This window comes from Physcomitrium patens, chromosome 2, assembly GCF_059467195.1.
Source record: "Physcomitrium patens ecotype Gransden chromosome 2, ASM5946719v1, whole genome shotgun sequence".
NCBI classification, from domain to species: Eukaryota; Viridiplantae; Streptophyta; class Bryopsida; order Funariales; family Funariaceae; genus Physcomitrium; species Physcomitrium patens.
The window spans coordinates 25,701,253-25,722,018 of NC_143411.1; the positions used below are offsets into that span (position 1 = coordinate 25,701,253).

General features: G+C 29.9%; 1 protein-coding gene across 1 annotated transcript; it reads right to left on the reverse strand.

The window, feature by feature from the left end:
- Positions 1–2,551: 2,551 nt before the first annotated feature.
- On the reverse strand, positions 2,552–3,454 carry LOC112274495 (chloroplast envelope quinone oxidoreductase homolog). Its single transcript, XM_024504058.3, has one exon. The coding sequence runs from the start codon at positions 3,370–3,372 to the stop codon at positions 2,953–2,955; it is 420 nt and encodes a 139-aa protein (XP_024359826.2). The 5' UTR covers positions 3,373–3,454; the 3' UTR covers positions 2,552–2,952.
- Between the last annotated feature and the right edge of the window lie 17,312 nt (positions 3,455–20,766).

The following is a 20,766-nucleotide window of genomic DNA, read 5'->3' on the forward strand; positions in this document are numbered from 1 at the left end:
TTTTACCAAAAGCCAATTATAGAAGCTAATCATAAAGAATTATACTTGACATTGTGAAATCAACTACCACCTTTAGTTCCAATACCTACAACCATAATTAAGAGATTAATATAAATATAATAATTACAAATGTAATTAGATGAATATATTTATATAATAGATTTTAAAGAATCCAATTCCTTTAAAAAAGCTATACAATGTCTAAGATAAATTAGAGCTATTGAAGAAGAGCTTGATTTTATTCAAAAAAATCAAATGTGGAAGTTGATATCTAGACTAATAGGAAAAACCACCATCACATCAAAATAGGTTTTTAAAACCAAACTGACTACTTATAGAAAGATAGAAAAACTCAAGATAAGATTAAATACTTAGAAATTTGAACAAAAATAAATAAAAATAAATATCAAGACATGTTTGTATTGATAGTAAAATATCCACCAATAAGACTGGTGGTAATTATGGAAATCAAAAAATAATAGTGCATCTAATATCTAGATATTAAGATAAATTTTTTAAATAGAGACCTTGAAGCAGAAGTTCATACAAAATTGCCTCAAGGCTTATCTCTTCTTTTAGTGCAAGATCAAAGTAAAGTGTGACTCTTTAGAAAAGTAATCTATAGTCTCAAACAAAGAAGTAGATATTGGTTAATAAAAATCTATGTCATTTTGATAGATTTTAAAATAATACAAAATAAAATTGATTACAATTTATATTCTTATCAAAAAAGAGAATTTACTATTATAAAGTTCATATATGAAGATGACTTATTAATAATAGGAAATCATACAAATTAGATAGAAACATTAAAATAGAAGCTTGAGAACAAAATTGAGATGTTAAAATTATGTCTACTTACCTTCTACATTGGCATAGAATTTGTATGCCTTATGTAAGGGATGTTATTAATCTAAAGGACTTATGCTCATAACTTACTTAAAATTTTTGGCATATTAGATTTTGCATCAATAATAATTTTAATAAAAGAACGTACAAAGCTCTATATAAATATGGATTCAAAATTTGTAGATGCAACAAAAAATTAAAATTCAGCAAAAAAATTAATATACTTGACTCATAGCAAATCAAACTTATCTTACTCAATTAGCTCCTATAATTATTTTATATCAATCTACAACCTCATTTCAATGCTACCACTAGGATTATTTGCTACATCAAAGATACGTATAGTCACTAGATTTTCATACCAAACAATGCTATATAAGAATTGAAAGTTTTTGTTGGTTTGGATTGGAATAAAGATCTAGACAAGAGAAAGTCAATATCAAGCATGTTGTTTAAGATGAGTGAGATACTATTGCATCAAAGTAATAAAATATAATCTATTATAGTACTTTCAATAATGAAGGTAGAGTATCACATTCTTTCATATAGAGTGTAAGAAATTATGTGGATGCAACTAAAATATACTATAATAAACAATGCTCCATAAAATTGGTAAAGAATCTTATTTTATATGCAAGAAAAAAATATTTTGAACTTCAATATCATTACATCAAGGAAAGAATAAAAGATGACAACATTAAAATAACTTACATCCATACAAACAAGCAGCAAGCAAATATATTTACAAAGCCTTTGGAAAAAGTATATTTTTAATAATTAAGATATAAGATAAGAATCTACAATCTCAATGAACTTTGTAAATGTGCTTTTCACTAATAAATAATTTTATCAAGGAAGAAAATCTTTGAACTAAGCATTGACAATAGCTCCTTTGTACTTCTCTTTTAGATTTTTTTTTTTTTTTTTAATAAGAGCTGACTTTTTTTCTTACTACATAATCTCTCAAATCCTCTTCTAATAAAAACTTGAATTTGTCCATCTTAATTCTAAAGAAAAAAATCAAAGAGAAATAATTTCTTTACTCTAGTCTATAATAATACAAATAACCTTTATTATCTAACTTCAAATAACCTACTATTTGAAGAATAATCTCACAAAGCATTTCCACACTCAAGAAATTTGTTGGGATTGAAAGAAAAGAAAATAATCATTGGAATTCGAAAACTTAAGCCTCACATATGATATTACAATGCAATAAAGAAGTCCATGCAACAATGCTCAAGCACAAGTGCTTGCTATGCCATTAATAATACTATGCCCTCAAATAATAGAATCAATAAAGAAGGTGCTCAAAACCAAGGATGAGCAACCTCAATCATCTAACCAAAAAACCAAGACAACAAAACAATGTCATGCTAGATCAATTGCAAGACACACCCAGACTATGAATGGTTGCAATTCCAAAACACACAATAAATCAAAGAAGGCAAAAGTAGAAAATGATGAAGAGAAACATGGAATCATTTTGATACCAACACTCACCATCCTCAGCGGTTGAAAGTGATGCAGAATGAGGAGCATGTCTGCCTCCATTCCTCTATTATATTGAATATCAGCCATGACTTTCATTAGGATGCAAGTTCTGACAATGCCATCATAAGATGTGAGGGAGGGTGTTGAATACAATTCATACTTCATGATAATATGCTGACATGTCAGCATTGGATAAAAATATGAAACTTTACTTTGTGCAACTTGCTTTTACATGGAAGTAGGTGATGAAATAGGAACCAACTAATTCTTTAAGCTAGAATCCCTCTTGATCATAGAATTGCTAGACTTACCCTTAACCGTTATACATTGGAAGTGGATAAGCGTCTCCGCATGTACATATACAATGCTAATATCATAATGTATACACTGTTGAAGTTACGATCTGATCTTAGAACAATGTGATTTTGGTTCAATATCCTCATGGTACTCTCCTTCAACATAAAAAACCAGTATAATCCTTACTTTGCATACTAGATTTCTCAATCGCTTGATGCGCATAATTCTGATAATACAAAACCTGGCCTCTTATTCTCTGTGCACAGGTTCATCTAGACAGTCCTTACTCGTTTCAAAGTTGGCAACAAACAGTCACACGATTAAAACGACTTTTCCTGTGGAATGACCCTCGATGCTCCGAGCCCATGCATCTGGGGCTTTGGCCAGTGGGAACGTCGAGTCCACTATGACTTTCAGCTTCCCTTGCTCTACCAAGTCTGTGACCGACTGCAAGTCCGTAGTGTTCTTTGCATCAAGCACAAACGGCAAGAAGCTCTGCTTGGAGAATGTGATCTTGTTGTACCAATTCCGGAGGACAGTCCTCAAGGTGGGGGTCATATCTACGACAGTGCCTCGTTTTGTGAGCTGGGCCTTGAAGGCCTCCAGTGGCCGGTAAGGTGCCAATTGCACCACCACGTCGTACTTCTTCCCAGAGGGACTCTTGAAGCTCGCCCCCTCGGGGGTCTTGTAATCCAACACCTCGTCGGCTCCCAAGCTTCTCACAAGCTCCATGTTGCGCGCTCCACATGTGGCTGTGACGAAACAACCACAAAGCTTCGCAATCTGCAGACATGTTTCACATCCATGTGCAACCCCTCAGATCGTATCCAGAGCCAATTACCTGAGTCGATGTGCAGTTTTTTACGCAAATTGTGTGATTGTAGCAATAAAAACCTTTATGACCAGTTTTATCGCTTTTCTCACGAAAAATAAATAAATAAAGTGATGGTCTTCATCAAGACATAAATACTAGTGTGTGTCTCATGGAATAGGAGCATTTGGTCAGCTGTCAATCACTATTCTGGTTTCGGAAAATGTCATACTCATACAGCGAGTGTAGGATGCCGTCGGTTGGTGCATTAATTTGAACGTTGTAAGACTTTTTTGTTTCTGAGGTTTTACTGGTTGTTAAGCACGATACTCTTCAAAAACGCCCTGGCGGACGGTTCTAGACAAATCTGGTGTGGATGAGAAACTGCTACGTGCCTGTGTCCAGAAGATGCCAACCCCACCCGAAGCCGCAGTGATGAGAATGTTCAACTTAGGACCTGAGCCGTCTAGCTTAAGGCCAATCAAATGGACGGCACTTTGGAGGGCAGTCATTGCAGCCACTGGCAACGAGGCCGCATCCACAGCAGAAATGCTTGGGGGCCGCTTCACAGTGGATGTTACGGGAGCCAGAGCGTACTCAGCAAATCCGCCTCCTCTCTGCACGAACTCTCAAAATGTCCATACGTTATCCCACATACATCTGGTGCTCACCGTCAACCTCGTGGACCCTAGATAAGATTATATCACTTGCATTTGTATTTCTACCATACATTCCGGTTTATTGCTTCCTCTACATGCACGTTAAGTGCAGATTCATGTAGAAGGAGCTTTGGAGAACTGCAACTTCAGTATCTGCAAACCTGTAGAACTGTAGTACATAAACTTTGATGAGTTGTTTAACGGATAGAAACGGACTTCCTTGTGCCTGTTTAAAACGTTAATACAGGACGGATGCTCTAGCTTGATTCTACAATATTAGGTTTCATGATATTTGCTCGAATTGAGTACCAGTAAATCGATCCAGCTGAGAATCTTGTCGCCAGGTGCGAAGCCCTCGACTCCTGATCCAACGCTCACCACCTCACCGCTTATATCAGTGCCTGCACTATAACAGACCGAGTTAATCTACTAGTGAAGAAAGCCAACAGCATTGCCAGTGTCAATTGAAACTCCAGACCCTTGCTTGGTTTTAGGCTTCGGTGATACACCTTGCACCTTCTACTTTTCAAACACCAACTGACATGAAGCCGTTGGCAGATTAACTTCGTCGACCAGGGAATGCGGATCACCTGGAATGTGAGGGAATTTGCGAGGAAGGACATACTTCAGCAGGCCGTCCTGAATCCTCCAGTCCACAATGTTCACACTGCTGGCCTCCACCTTCACCAACATGTCGCCTTTCTTGGGCGTTGGCACTGGCACTTCTACATACTGCACAATCAACTTCAGTGGTCGAGAACACTTCCGAAACTCTTAATTAATCTGCTGCGTATGAATATCTCTTCTTAGCTACAGCAGTGTGTTAGTACATCGTCTGAGACTCTTCGGGTCCACTCACTAGATTTTGCTCCCATGGTGGATCAAACTGAGGATCTTCTATGACCCTGCACTACATCAAAAGGTCAAGCATCTGCTCAGAACACCTCAATGACTTGTTTCAAGTCTTGTGTTGAGTGCCGTTTGAGATTGAAACAAAATCCTTTTCGTTGAGAACGCCCATTTCGAAGTACAGACCATATTCGCTGCGAGACTAGATTCACAACTAAACCAGAATTCCCAACTAGCATGTAGCAGCAGCAGAACCAATGAACCCATTTGACGAGATACTGGGTGCTTTCCGCAGCGCTTGTGAGAACGTCTCATACCTCGAGAGCAGAAGGGCCGCCATGATATTTAGAGTACTGGTGGGCGTGCATCATCTTCGCCATCGAATGATCGTCAAACTGGTACAGCAGAATCCACGCGAAGGACTAGTTTGTGGTGAGTGCAGCGGGACGCCACACGACCTAAAATGCAGCGTCACCTAGTCGAATTTAAATGTATCAAATGCAGAACTGAGATCTCCCTCGACACAGAGATTGGTCACTACAAAAAGCTGGATTGGTTATTTCACACGAGATTTCCCCAGCAAGTCGTACAAAGTAAATGTTGCATACTGGTTTTGAATCTGCGGTCCAGTTATATATATATATATATATATATATATTGGTATATAGGCGTGTGAAACGAGCATCGGTAAAAGACCAGTCACTGTCTAACCCGGTCCGACAGGAAAGGGGTTGTTAACATCTCCACTTCGTCAAATAGTTTGCGCGCACCAATGTTGAGGAATCTGAAAAAGGTTCACACCATAAGCCACTAGTCTCCAGATCATCGAGTGTGTTAAGTGTTCAGCACTCCATGAAGGTGGAGTTTGCAGAATCTGTTGCATGAGAGTTCATTGTTATGTTTTTCATTGATACATAATTCATCAAATTCTCTTTACTGGAAAACTAATTATGCACTCGTAAATACTGCGACAGAAAAAAGTCAAAAAGATAAAGTGTCAATCAACTAAAACACTTATTGGAAATTTTGTAAACATAAAGTAAGGTTTAGAAGTTATAACATAATGTTTATGGTGATGTATGGGACTTAAAAGTCAGTTTTTGAAAACATGTTGACTTAAAATAATAGGCAAACATGTGAAAGAAGTTCACATATTTACAAAGCAACATTTTTATGTTGCTATGTAAATATGAAACCTTCTTTCATACTTATAAAATTAAAACTTTAAAAAAATAAATTTTCCAAATCATAATTCAAAAAATACCAAATCTATATATATATATATATATATATAAATGTATATTTATGCATTTGGAAGATTTTACATTCTTGAAGTGGTCCAAATAAGGAGAAAAAGTCATTTTGTGCCTATTTCATGTCAAAAGCAAGAGCAACTCTTTGTCAATTTCAAGCAACAAGCATTAATCCAATGTTTGATATTTAAAGAGCAAAGAGAATTGGACCAAGACTAGTATATAAGTAAATAGATTTAATACATTTCCTATGTCAAACAAACTGTTATCTATAAAGATCTTCACAAGCCTTGTGAATGTCCCAACAAAAGGGTTTTTAAAATAAGTCTCACATTTTATAAAATGCTTAGATATAGCAATTTATCTTATTTAATTTAAATAAAAATCTTTAATCTAACTTCATTAATCAAAATAACATACTTGAATATTTAAATGTATATATATATATATATATATACAAATATATGTATTATTATTAGATAAATTTAAAATTTAGCTAATAATTTAATTTATTAAATCTTCTTTGTAAAATACAATTTATTAAAAAAATTACTAATAAACATGTGATAGGATTTTTTTGATAAATTGAAATTTGCTTCAAGTTTTTTAGATTATTTTTAAAAAAACATGATAAAATAGAATTTTTATCAATTATATTAGAAATATATTTATTTATAATAATTAATTTTTTAAAGCATAATTATTAAAATTTATTTTTAAAAATTATAAATAATATATTTATATATAATTATTTTTAATATAGAAATAATTAAGTTGAAAAATCTATTTAATAGCTTCTTCTTTTTTAAAATATGTTGCATTTAATTTTATTAGGTGAGTTGCAACCTTAATCTAATCATTTATATATATATTATCCTTGTAAAATAAAATATGCTAATTTAAAATTATAAAATTAATGCATACTACTTGGATACTTATATACTTAATATCTTATTTTAGAATATATTTTATAGATGATTTTCTCTCTCTTATAGTTGATATCAACAATATTAGAGATTATACATAAAATATGGCAAAGACACTTTTTAATAACTATAAAGTTTTGTAGTTTTAGCTCCAAAACTTTATAAGACATAGTCAAGACAAAGCTTTTATATTACTAACAATATGTAATAGTGGCACAACCAAAAACATGCTTTATACAACAAGGATTTGTTTTAATAATTTTTTTTGGAAATGACAATGATTCACATAACTTAAAGCAAAACAAATCTTACTTCAGCAATGTTCTGAAGAAATCAATATAAGTAAGACCAATTCCAAAATAAGCACTTGTCAATTTTGCAAAACATTACACTAATATCAAAAAAGTAATTAATAAAATGAAAAATAAAAATTCTTTACAACCAACTAAATTCACTTACACACCTCAAAACCATTTACACGTCAAGGAAGAGATGGATGGTGTGGTGTCTTGATTGATGGTCATTAATTGAGGATATCATTGTGAATGCGACCAACTCTTACTGAAATCATCGCAATTGTTCGACATGGGTAACGTGAGCTGGAGACGGCGACATCTCACGGAGCTCCGAATGGTGAAACTGCGGCTTAGATTCAAAGGAGATGACCCCGATGACACCCAATTTCTGCGTGACAGGGAAAAATGATATCAGTCAGCGCTGACGCTGATGTGGTATATGCACTACAGAGTGCATTGCACGTGAAAGGATTTCTTTCGACAGTAGAAGCTTTCGAAGCTATCCAGACCACATCTCATTTGTAGTGTGTCGATGATAAAGGTGTTAGGCCATGGTTTTGCGATTGCCCCGTCCGAGGTCAGCCACCTGCCATCTCGCTCAGGTGGAACAACATAAAGCTATTCAGTATGTATTCCGGACATGGTCCCATGTGCTACGACAAAGATCGGTCACCGGCTTGTCACTCACAAAAGAAGTGTGCCGTCACTCCTTTTACCCAAAGTTTCTATAGCGCCTGATCTGTAATCTCTCAATCATGCCATTCTACAAGCTTCGGGGAGCCTTTACTGCATTGGACGACGCCAAGGGCAAAACTTTTACGAGGACAAAGGGTCCAACCGGACAGAAAAGGTTCAGTAATTTTGAGATACGACCCAACATTCTAGCAGGTTGGATTGCACTGAGCGAATGGACTCGAGCTCTAGAATCTCGATGATTGAAATGGGTTGTTGAATGGGCTAAAGCTCACAGCTCAGCTTGCGCAGCACCTAGATTGTGACATGACCATTTTCCGCCCTTGGTGGTTTCTACTGAGTCAAGCCCTGACTGGCGATGACTAGCCACACATCATCCCAGAATCTTCTTCGGCTTTTTAGAAATAGACCAAGTTGGCATTCATTTCGCCACAGATTTCTAGCTCTTAGACAAGATTGCCTGTCCACCTTTCCAAACCTCGTGGTACAACAAGACTTTCAGATTGTCGTCGTCGCCGTCGTCGTCTGCTTCTTCTTCTTCCTCCTCCTCTTCTTCTCCTGTTTCTACTCCTTGTAAACATTGCAGTTGTTAAATGCTGAGCTGCGGTAGGTGGTACAGGTACCTCGTCAACGCTTCCAATGACCTCGGATCACCACCCTCCAGGCCTCTACAGTGTGTGCTTTACGCTACCGCAGCAGGAGCGGCAGCAGGATTTTGAGGTTGGATCTCAGCTTTGTGCCGCTGCTCCTCCTCCTTCTTTGGATCCGCGATTCGATGGCATCATTCACACCATTCTCGCCGGTCTTGATAGTCTTGTGAGTGTTGATTGTGAGTCTTGTGGGTGCTGATTGTGGGTCTTGATAGTGTTGTGGATCTTGAGGGCTAGAAGGCAAACTCCAGGTGGGCAAATCCATACTCCTCTTCGATTCTAAACTTCATGCACATTTACTCCACACCTCAAACCCAACACCAAACCAACATTCTTGCATGCATGGCAAGAGCTATGCAAGAGTCCTCCATCCAACTCAAACCTCTTGGTGAAGCATGAACAGTCCTTGCAGACTTTGATATTGTCATGTTTTGTTGCTATTTGTGCAAGGGGTTCATATATATGTCTAGATAGATAGATAGATAGATAGATATTACTGATCATGAAACTAGATTCCATGCAATTGAATTAATGTTTTACTTAATAAAAATATCTTGAAAATTTAATCAGAACTTTATTAGATAGTTCTCTTCTTTAGGAGTCATTTTATATGCACAAAAGTATCAGAATTTTAGTTTATAAAATGATACTGAAAAAATAAAAATAAATTAAATATTAAATGTAGAAACTATGATTTATTTTTTAGTATATAAATTTATTATTATTATTTCTGAAAAAATATATTTAATCATTTGTGATATACAATTAGACCAAGTGCCAAAAATGGCTAACCATTTGTAGAATATTGAAAGAATCAAACTCCCAACCTCTTCCGCCCTAAGTAAGAACTATACCAAGAAATCTCCACTAGGATTAGTTTTGTACAAAAAACTCGAGTTTATGTGCCACCGTACTAGTTTACGAGGCTATTGGTTAGATATGCAAATTTTACCATGTAATTTTATCTACTTTCTATCTATTACCTAGGATATCTATTATAAGAAAAAAATACTAAAAATGATAAAATAAAGTATGAAGTATATTAATAAAATAACTTAAATACATCATATTGATAAGAGCCTTTTATATGTTCTTGTAGAAAGAAGTAATTGTAACTTCTCCATAACTACTTTGTAACTACTTAAAGATAATTCTTTATTTACCAACATGTATTAATTAATCTAATATATATATTAATAAATCTAATATCCCTCTTTAATCATTATAGACTAAAATTTATTTGAATTGTTGATGTTGATTAAATCTTTTATGAAATGGTTGTACTTAGGCTTTGAAAGTGATTTTATTATTATATCTGCCTTCATTTCATTAGTAGGAATAAACTCCAAGACAACTTCATTTGTCTTTTTCTTGAATATAATGGTACTTATCAATATATTTTGTACAATCATGGAAATGTGGATTTTGTATTATCGTAATACATGATTGATTATCACAATAAATTGTGCTTGGTAAAATTAATTAATATCCAATTTCTTTGAAAAGAATTAGAAGCTATATTAATTCTTTTAAAGATGTTGCTACTACAATATATTCTGCTTTTATACTTGATTATGCTACTATAGCTTATTTCTTAGAATGCCAACTCAAAAAAAATGAGTTGAGGTAAAATAAGTATGTAGAAGTAGATTTTTGAGCATCTAAATTTCATGCCTAATCTGCATCATTCCAACCATTAAATTGTGGTAAAAAGATAGAAGAAGAATTTGAATAATATAGTCCAAAATTTTGAGTTCCTTTTAAATAACAAAGTACATACTTTAAAATGGTCCAATGTGTTAGACTAGGTTTAGCCATAAATTGTGCCATATGATGTATGACAAAGACTAAGTCATATCTAGTATAAATAAGAAGATATTGTAAACTCCCAATGATGTTGTCGTATTATGTAAAGTCTTGCTCGAAAATGCATTGGGCACCTGGTTGTAGAAGGTGGAATGGAAATTGCTACAATAAAATCTTAACTCTAATAGAATACTAAATAAACTCTAATTAAACTTTAATAATACTAAACAAGCTTTAATTAAATTCAAAAGAAACCTTAAAGAAATTACAAGAGAAATAATAAGAAATCTTAAAGGAATTAAAAGAAAATCCACAATAAATCTTAAAAGAATCTTTAATAAATCTTAAAAAATATTTAAATAATCACAAATATATTTTAAATAAATTTCAATTAAATTCTAATTTAACCTCCATTGAAATCCTAATGGACTTCAATCAAATCCAAAAAAAATCCTAAATCAAATCCTAGACAAATCTTAAATCCTAAATCAAATCCTAGATCAAACCCTAGACAAATCCTAAATCTTATACCAAATCCTATGCAAATTCTAAATGCTAAACCAAATCCTAGACAAATTTTTAATCCTAAATCAAACTTTAGACAAATCCTAAATCCTAAATTAAATCTTAATTCGAAATCTAAATCCTAAATCATATCCTAAAAAAATCCTAAATCCTAAATCAAATCCTAAATCAAATTCTAGTCTTAAACCAAATCCTAATCAAACCTCAATAAATTCAATCTAATCCTAGTACTATTTAGAACCTCAATATCTATCAATCAAACCATTGATCTTACTTAAAACTTTACATACTTTTCAACAATTAAGTTAACAACAAGCACACAAAATTTGAAGGTAATTGCACTTATCAAATGGAAGAAAAATCCTAAAATCTTCTTAGGTATTGGCTGGCCTCCTACTCCAATCTAAATGTTGAACTTCCAATACCAGTATCTCATTTTTTAATTTTTTAATTATTTTCAAATTTCACATATGTGTAATAAATTAAGTCTATTATTCTTATGTATAAAGTTTATTCCAATCCAATTAGTAAATTGCTAAAGATATTAGAAACCCTAATTGCCTCTCTAAGTCCAATTTTCAAGACCTCAACCTACTTGAAATTCAATAACCTTCAATTCAATTGTTTGATCAAGCTCATACTTATACAATATACCTTAAACAACTATTTTCATAAGTCTTCAAAATTTGAAGTATAGACCTACTACCAAACTCAAGAAATTTTCCAAAATATATTAATCTTTTTTATTTCACAAATTCCAGAGTCACCGAAAACAATTGTGATTTTGCAAAGCTCTTGCAAAGCTCTTGCAAAGCCATTATACACTCAAATCATTCAAAATAAATTCTTAAAGAAACCCTTTCAAGTTTGCTCTCTAATCCTACTTTGTAATCTGTAGAAAAAACCCTCCAAATTGCTATAAGTGCCCAAAAGATGTGCCTTAGAGTCTGATTTGTTCGAAGTTAATAATTGGTCCTCTCGGGGTATCAAATTTTGCTCTTTTGAGTTAATTTTGGCTTAAATCAATTCATAGCTTTCTTCTACATATGCTCATATTCTTTATTTTTTTTTAATTTATCTTTTTTTTATATTTATGGTCTTATAAAGTAAATAGAAGACTACTTTGTAAAAAGATATCATTTTACTTTCTTTTGGACTATTGTCTATATTCTTAGATAATTTGCTATAATATTTGAAGTAAGATCTTCTATAATATATATATCTTTTTTTTTTATTATTCTTTTCACCTATTAGTCATATTATATTATAACAATGTATGCATATAAAATTCATGCCATGAATTCAATATCTCTTCTTAAAAACAAGACCTTGAAAGAAGAGATTATTGGCTTAAAGAGGAGTAGAAATGACATAGCAATCATTCATAGAAAAAAGATTTAATACATTCAATACATATTTGTCTTGAGAGAGAATTAAAGTGCAAGTAGCACAATTACAAAAAATTGGAATACCTAAGATGTAATCAATTTTATTGTTATTTGTCACAAAAAAATTGAATAAAAAGAAAAAATTACATATTAATAATAGAAATTAATAATATTATATATTTCATATTTTTTATAACTTGTAATTGATATCAAGTAAAATGATGCTACATTTATTAGCTAATTTTTCTATAGATTATAATATGAGGTTAAAAGATTGATACTCAACTTATTTGATCCTCAAACATTGAATTAAGTAATTTGCTTTATTGTAAAGTGTAATAATTGACTTTTTAAATTTTGATTTAAAAATAGCAAAAAAATACCTCAATATTATCGTGTTATAGTTTAGCTATCATGTGAAAATATTATATTTATATATTTAATATATAATTTATTAAATAACATGGTAAGAGCCACGTTAGTAGATTTTAATTAATTGTAGAATGTAGTTTGATTATACTTTAAAAAGAGGTTGTTTAAAAGAATTACTATTAGAATTTATATAACTTTATTTTTTTTTATAGTTACTTTTAAGATTAATTTTGATTCATAGTAACTTTTATATATTTAAAGTCACTTTTGTTAGACATTAGTGATCATTGAAGTTTTATTTTGTTTCTTTTATTTGAAGTTTAGGGCATATATTATGTAAAAATTATTAGAAAAATAGTAAGAAAAAGGTCTTGGTAGCAAAAAGAAAATTTAAGGCATCAATATGGATGAATAGAGATAGATGATAAAAATCTCAATTCCTATTGGCCAAAAATCATACCTAATAGGCTTTAAGGAGGCTGATTGAGGATTTATTTGAAATTAGGGTTACTTTTTTGACGCCATTTGAGCTTTGGAGGCAAGGATCAATAATTTTAGGTTTTTGGCTATGATTTTTGTAAAATTTTTGTGTGATTTGGAATTTATATGAAAGAAATATGGATGCTCAAAATTAAGGTGTTGATTTTGTACTTATTGTCACTCTTTTGGATATCCGTACGCATGGGTACAAAAAGTAATAAAGAATTGGCTAGATACTCCATGTATTCTTGGATTGCAAATTACACCATATGACAACGTTATTATAATTCAATGACAATATCAATGTCTCTTCAATACATACATTTAAAAGTAGAAAATATAAAATTAATATAATACATTTCAAACCTCTTATTAAATAAGAAAAGACTTGTTGTTGTCAGAAAGGGTTATACTTGTATTGTAGAGAATCTAAATACACTACTCAATATTGTTCAAAGAAGCGATGTAACCACAAAAAAAAGAGTATGGTTGTCAAAAAAGATAGTATGTTGAAAAATGAGTTTCTTCAATTAAAATAAGGATTATACAGTTAAAATCTTTTATAGTACCTAGTGGAGGTTTTATTCTCTCTTTAAAATCTTCTCCTTATTTTACATTAAATATTATTTTATGACCTAAATATCACAAAGCCTCTATCTGATTAGATTCAAAAGCCTTAATATATTTCTTAGATGAAAAATTTGCTAAAAGATATAGCATAATTTTAGTAAAGAAGACTAAATCTATTCATGAAGAAGTCATAGACAGTCGTCCATTATCTTCAAAAGATGTTACTCATGACATCCATCCTATAGAAATAACAACTAATAGATAGTAGCTTTGTAATAATTAATATCATTAGATCTCTTTTTAATCTAATTATTTTAGGTTTATCATGGCTAAAAAAATATAATTCTAAAATAGATTGAATTTCTTATAGTCTTAATTTTTTTAAAAATATAATTAAGAGTGTATCTAATGAAATAAAAAGTAATAAGTTTAATATAACTAAGTTTGTATTTATAGGTGCAAGAACTTTCTTCCATGCTATAAAAGAAGGATTACCTTGTGTCATTTATGTCGCACCTATTTTCAATAGTAGAAAGACTTCAAGTGGCATCGTAAGCTAATATCAAGTTTTTTAAGATATATTTGAAAAAAAATAGAATTATTCTTGTAGAACATTGTATCTATGACTACTCGATTGACTTTCAAGAAGGGACTCAATCATCGTTTGGACCAATCTATAGTTTATCACAAAATGAGTTGACTAAATTCAAGGATTATACTAAAAAAAATCTACCTAAGAACTTTATATGCCATTCCAAATTTCCAACACGAGTTTTAATTTTATTTGTTAAGAAAAAAATAGGTCATTAAGAATGTGTGTCAATTATTGAGGACTCAATAAAATCACCATAAAAAATAAGTACCTACTATCTTTGATATCTGGACTTTTTGATTAGTTAAATCAAGCTAAGGTCTATAAAAAAATATATCTATAAAGAACATAAATATGATACACATTAAAAAATAAGATGAATGGAAGAGTACATTTCAAACTAGGTATGGATATTTCAAATACAATGTCATGCCTTTTGGACTTATAAATGCATCAGTAACTTTCCAACATTTAATGAATGATTTCTTTCAAGAATTTTTAGAGGACCTTATTATCTATTATCTACATAATATCTTAATCAATTCAAAGGATACAAGAAAATATAAACTTCATGTTCATTGTGTGTTATAAAAATTAAAAGATACAAAATTCTATACTAAAATAAAAAAAAAATGTACATTTCATATTACTCAAGTCAACTTCTTGGAATACATCATTTCAAATGATAGATTCATAATAGATCCTAAGAAAGTTCAAACTATTATGGATTGAAAGATCTCAAAAATAATAAGAGATGTCTAATGTTTTTTGGAATTTGCCAACTATTATCAAATCTTCATCAGACTTTTTTCACATTATAGCTCCATTTACACGTTTGACTTGTAAAGACAAATTTCAATAGAATCAAGAAGTAGAAATAATATTTGAAGCTTTGATAACAATATTTATTTCTACACCAATCTTGTATTATGTTGACTTTTTAAAGCCATTTTTTATAGAAATAGATATATCAGATATTTCTTTGAGAGTCATATTGATACAAATGAAAATAGATGGTAAATTTCACCTAGTAGCTTTTCATTTAAGAAAATTTTCAATAATCAAGATCAATTACAAAATTTATGACAAAGAACTTCTTGCAATTGTGGATTTATTTTAAGAATGGTGCCATTATTTAAAAAATACTTTGAATCTAATCACTATTAATACTAACCATAAGAATCTTAAATATTTTATGTCAATACATATTTTTAATCTTTGCTAAGCTTGTTGGAGCATGTCTTTGTCAAGATTTGATTTTAAGATCATTTATCAATCCAAAAAACAACAAGATTTTTCAAACACCCTTTCTAAATATTTTTATCTTATATCAAAAGAAGACACATCTTTTGATTAAAAAATAAAGATTTTCTTGAAGCCAAAGCATTTTCATCTTCAAGCAATAAAATCAACATTGAATATTGATTCAACTTTGTCAATAAAATTGAATGATATATGTTCTCTGATCTTCTTGTTCATGATATCAAAAATCCTTCTTTTAAGCCTCATAATGCTTTCAAGTTTAAGTTTAAGAACAACCTATTATATTTCAAAAGAGGCCTATATATTTTAGAAAGAGAAGCACATTTATGTTGTCATGATATAATACGGCTAATGAAGAAAAGAAAAAAGAAAATATTATATTATAGAAGATCTTATTTTTAAATATTATAGAATATTATCTTAGAAAATAGGTAATAGTCAAATAGATAATAAAACTAAAGGGTGCTATTACTACCTTTTTACAAAATAGGCTTCTACTTATTTTGTAGGGCCATAAATAAGTCAAAACCTAGTAGATTGAAAAATTATATAATATAGGCATATATAAGAAGAAGTTAAGAGTAGTTTTTAGCAAAATTTACCTTAAGAAGCCAAGAATTGATACTCAAAGAAGACAAGTTGTAACTTAGATCAAAATCAGACCCTGAGATACAAAATGATGCACCTACAGTGACTTGGAGGTTTTTAGGAAGATTAAAGAGTAGAAATTGAGAGCATACTTAAGAAGATATTTTTAGGCCTTAGTCTTATATTAATTGAGTCAATATTGAGTTTCTGAGGAATTTGTAAAGTTAGTAATATTTTTGGTTGGTTTAGATTTATAGAAATAAAAATATGTTTACAAATTTGAGGATTTCTTGAATTTTGTGTGTATATATAGATTAATTTTTGGTAATATGTTGATGTACTAGTTATTAATGTATGTACAAGTTTTGAGATCAATCAAATAGTTAAATTAAAGTGTATAAATGTTTTTGTGGATTGAGGTCTCCAAAATTGGAGTTTGAAGATCAATGAGTATTTTTAAGTTTTTTAACAATCTATCAATTGGATTGAAGTAAAGTTTTTTGATATGGATATGATACTTAATTTTCAACATTTTAAATGTAATTTAGAAGCAATTCAATGGTTCAAGAAAGAGATATTGGTACTAAAAATTTAGAATTTAGATTAGAATAGGAGGCTTCTTTATACATGATTGGTCTATCTTGCTTTTCTCTCAATTGGTAAGTGCGATTCAATTTATTTTTCTTCTGCCTATTTCTAACTAAGATATTAAGAAGTATGAAAATTTTGAATTGATATCAATAGTTGGATCATTAATTGTTGAGGTTCCAATTTGCCATAGGATTTGATTTAGGATTTGTCTACAATTTGGTTTGGGCTTAGGATTTGGTTAGGATTAGGATTTACTTAGAGTTTGATTAAGAGCTTGACTAGGAGTTGATTAGGATTTTTTATGGAATTTTTTTAGGACTTAGGATTTATTTAGGATTTTATTAGGATTTAACATAGGATTTACTTAAGGTTCAATTAAGATTTCAATTAGGATTTTAATTAGGATTTGACCTAGGATTTAATTAAAGTTTAATTAGGATTTGAATTAAGATTATATTAATTTTTTTATTTTTATTATTTCTTTAAATTTCTTTATTATTTTTTTAAAATATTTTTATTTTCAATAATTCTTTAAGATTATTTCTATTTATTTAAATATTTATTTTTATATTTATTTAAGATATTTTGTTATTTTTCTTTAGAATTAATTTAAAACTTCTTTTATAACTTCTTTTAAATTTATTTTGGATTGGTCAAAGTTCAATAAAAATTATTAAGATATATTTAAGCTTATTCAAGATTCTATTATACTTGATAGAATTATTCTTGCATTTCAACTTACCTTCCATAATTGGGTACCTAATGCATTGTCAAGAAAAAACATACATAATATGACAACATGTTCTTCATGCACATTGTCATATTATGTGAAGTATTGCTTGAGAGTATACCAAACACTTGGCTGTGGAAGGTAGAATGAAAATTATAATAACAAAATCTTAATTCTAATAGAATACTAAAAATACTCTAATTTAACCTTAATAATGCTAAATAATCTTTAGAAAAATTCAAAAGAAACCTTAAAGAAATTATAGGAGAAATAATAAGAAATCTTAAAAGAGTTGAAGATAATCTACAATAAACCTTGGAAGAATCCTTAAGAAGTCTTAAAAATATATTAAAATAATCATAATATATCTTAAATAAATATCAACAAAGTTCTAATTTAACCCTAGTTGAAACCCTAATGGACTTCAATCAAATCCTAGACAAATCCTAAATCCTAAACCAAACCTTAATCAAATCTTAAACTCTAAAGTAAATCCTAAATCCTAAATCAAATCCAAACTATATCCTAACTAATCCTAAACTTTAAACCAAATCCTAATCAAATATTAAATCTTAATTAAATCCTATATCTTAAATCAAATCGTAAAAAAATCTTGAATCCTAAACCAAATCCTAATCAAATCCTAAATCTTAAACCAAATCCTAAGGTAGTTTAGAACCTCAATATCTTTTGATTAAACCATTTATTATGTTTAAAATTTTATACACCTTTCAATCTCTTAGTTACAAATAAGTATAACAAATTTGAAGCCAATCCCATTTATTAAATAGAATAAAAATCCTAAAATCTGCTCGTATGTTAATTGGCCTCCTTTTCTAATCTTAATGTTGATCTTCTAATACTAACATCTCCCTTTTGCACTATTTAATTTATCTCAAAATTCTCATATATATATATAAAAAAGAAGTCTACTATCCATGCATATAACTTTCATTCCAATCCAATTAATAGATTGCAAAAAATCTTAGAAATTCTCAATAGACCTAAAATTCTACTTTTCAAGTCTTTGACCTAATTAAACCTCAATAATCCTAAATTCAATTTTTAGATCAAGATAAAATTCATAATACATATTAAGAATAATTATAACCATTAATCTATAAAATTTTACTTACAGATTTGTTTTAAAACTCCTAAAATTGCCTAAAATGCCAATCCTATTATATTTCATAAAAACCTGAGTCATCCAAAACAATCTTAACTTTGTAAAGCTCTTACAAAGTCATTACAAATCTAAATCATACAAAACTAACACTCAAAGAAATTCTATCAAATTTTCTATCAAATCCTATTCTTCAATCTCTAAAAGAATCCTAGAATCGCTGTAGATATGTGGTTTTGTGCCTCAAGGTCTGTTTTCAATCCTAGTTGTTAACTACTCCTCTTCAAGTAACAATTCTTGGCTTCTTGAGGTGAATTTTATTAAAATCTACTTTAAACTCCCTTATATATATGTTTATATCATTTAATTTTTTAATTTATTTTATTTTGCCTTATTTATGGTCCTACAAAGTAAATAGAAGCCCATTTTATAAAAAAGTAATATTAATACTTTTTAGTTTTACTACCTTTTTGACTATTATCTATATTTTTAAGATAATTTTCTATAATATTTTGAACTAAGATCTTCTATAATATGATAATTTCTATATTTTTTCACCTATTAGCTATATTACATCATGACAATATCATGACTTTTGAACGGCTGAACATTTTGAATATAATAAGTCTTTCAAGCTTATATCTAGAGACTTTTAGTGGCTACAAATATAGAAGGCAATGAAAGAATTTGTCTACTAATGTGATGTTTTTTCAAAGTTAAAAACTCCTCATTGTCAATCCTATAAACTTTTCAAACCATTATCCATGTATAAACAACCATGGTTTTCTATTTCTATGGATTTCATCATGGATCTTTTAATCTTAGGTTTGTATAATTCTATATTTGTGATAATAGATCATTTTATGAAGATGGCATATTTTGTACGATGTACAAAATCTATGACAAGTAAAAAAATAGTTAAGTTTTTTTTAAAAATATCTATTTCTATCATAGATTATTCAAGGATATTATATTAGATAAGAAGACTTAATTTATGTTAAGATTTTAGAAAATCCTTTTTAAGATTCTAAAGATAGATATAAAGTTATCTTAGGCCATTTATTCTCAAATTAATAGACAAATAAAGCGTGTTAATTAAGTTTTGGAGTTATATTTGAGGTGTATCATCAATTACCAAAAAGATGATTGGATGGCTCTTTTACCATTGGTAGAGTTTATCTATAATAATATAATATAATTTTCTATTTATCAAATACTTTTTTTTGATAATTATGGTTATCATCCACAACTTAATGCTTTTGACTTTTTAAGAGTTGATAACCCTATTACAAAATATTCTGTAAATCATTTGTTAGAGATACATGCAATAATGAAGGTGCAATTAAAAGATGCTCAAGAATGACAATGAATAAATACAAATGCATATTCTAAGGAACAACCATAATTCAATGTGGATAATAAGATATGATTACTTTGACATAATATCAAGACTATTTGAGTTATAACAAGTTGAACTATTATAAGTTTGGACCTTTTCTTATTTATAAATAAAATAATCCACTTGCTTATTGATTATACCTAATAATATTGATGAAGATCCAACTTATATTTGACATATCTCTACTTGAACTATACAAAATAATGAATATACGAAGAAAAAAACAAGTGCCACTTTCTTCTATAGAAGTAGAGAATAATGAAGAATTTGAGGTGGAAGAAGTTTTAGACTCAAATCAACACCAAAATAAGTGAGAATATCTTGTTCATTGGGACGGATATGATATTAGTAAAAACACATGGAATCTAGCAAAGAATCTTGTAATTGTAGCAAAGAAGGTGGAAGCTTTTCATCAATGACATCAATCAAAATCTAAATGAAGAATATCAAATCTTTGCTATAAAAAAAACAAAATCAAGAGAAGATAATATTCTATCTTCTATCCTTACTTGTAGCTTTTGTATATATTGTGGTAGTAAAAAGATAGAGAATCAACCACTAG

Excerpts from the sequence above, each read along its gene's own strand:
- LOC112274495 (XM_024504058.3), bottom strand. The coding sequence starts at position 3,372 with ATGGAGCTTGTGAGAAGCTTGGGAGCCGACGAGGTGTTGGATTACAAG.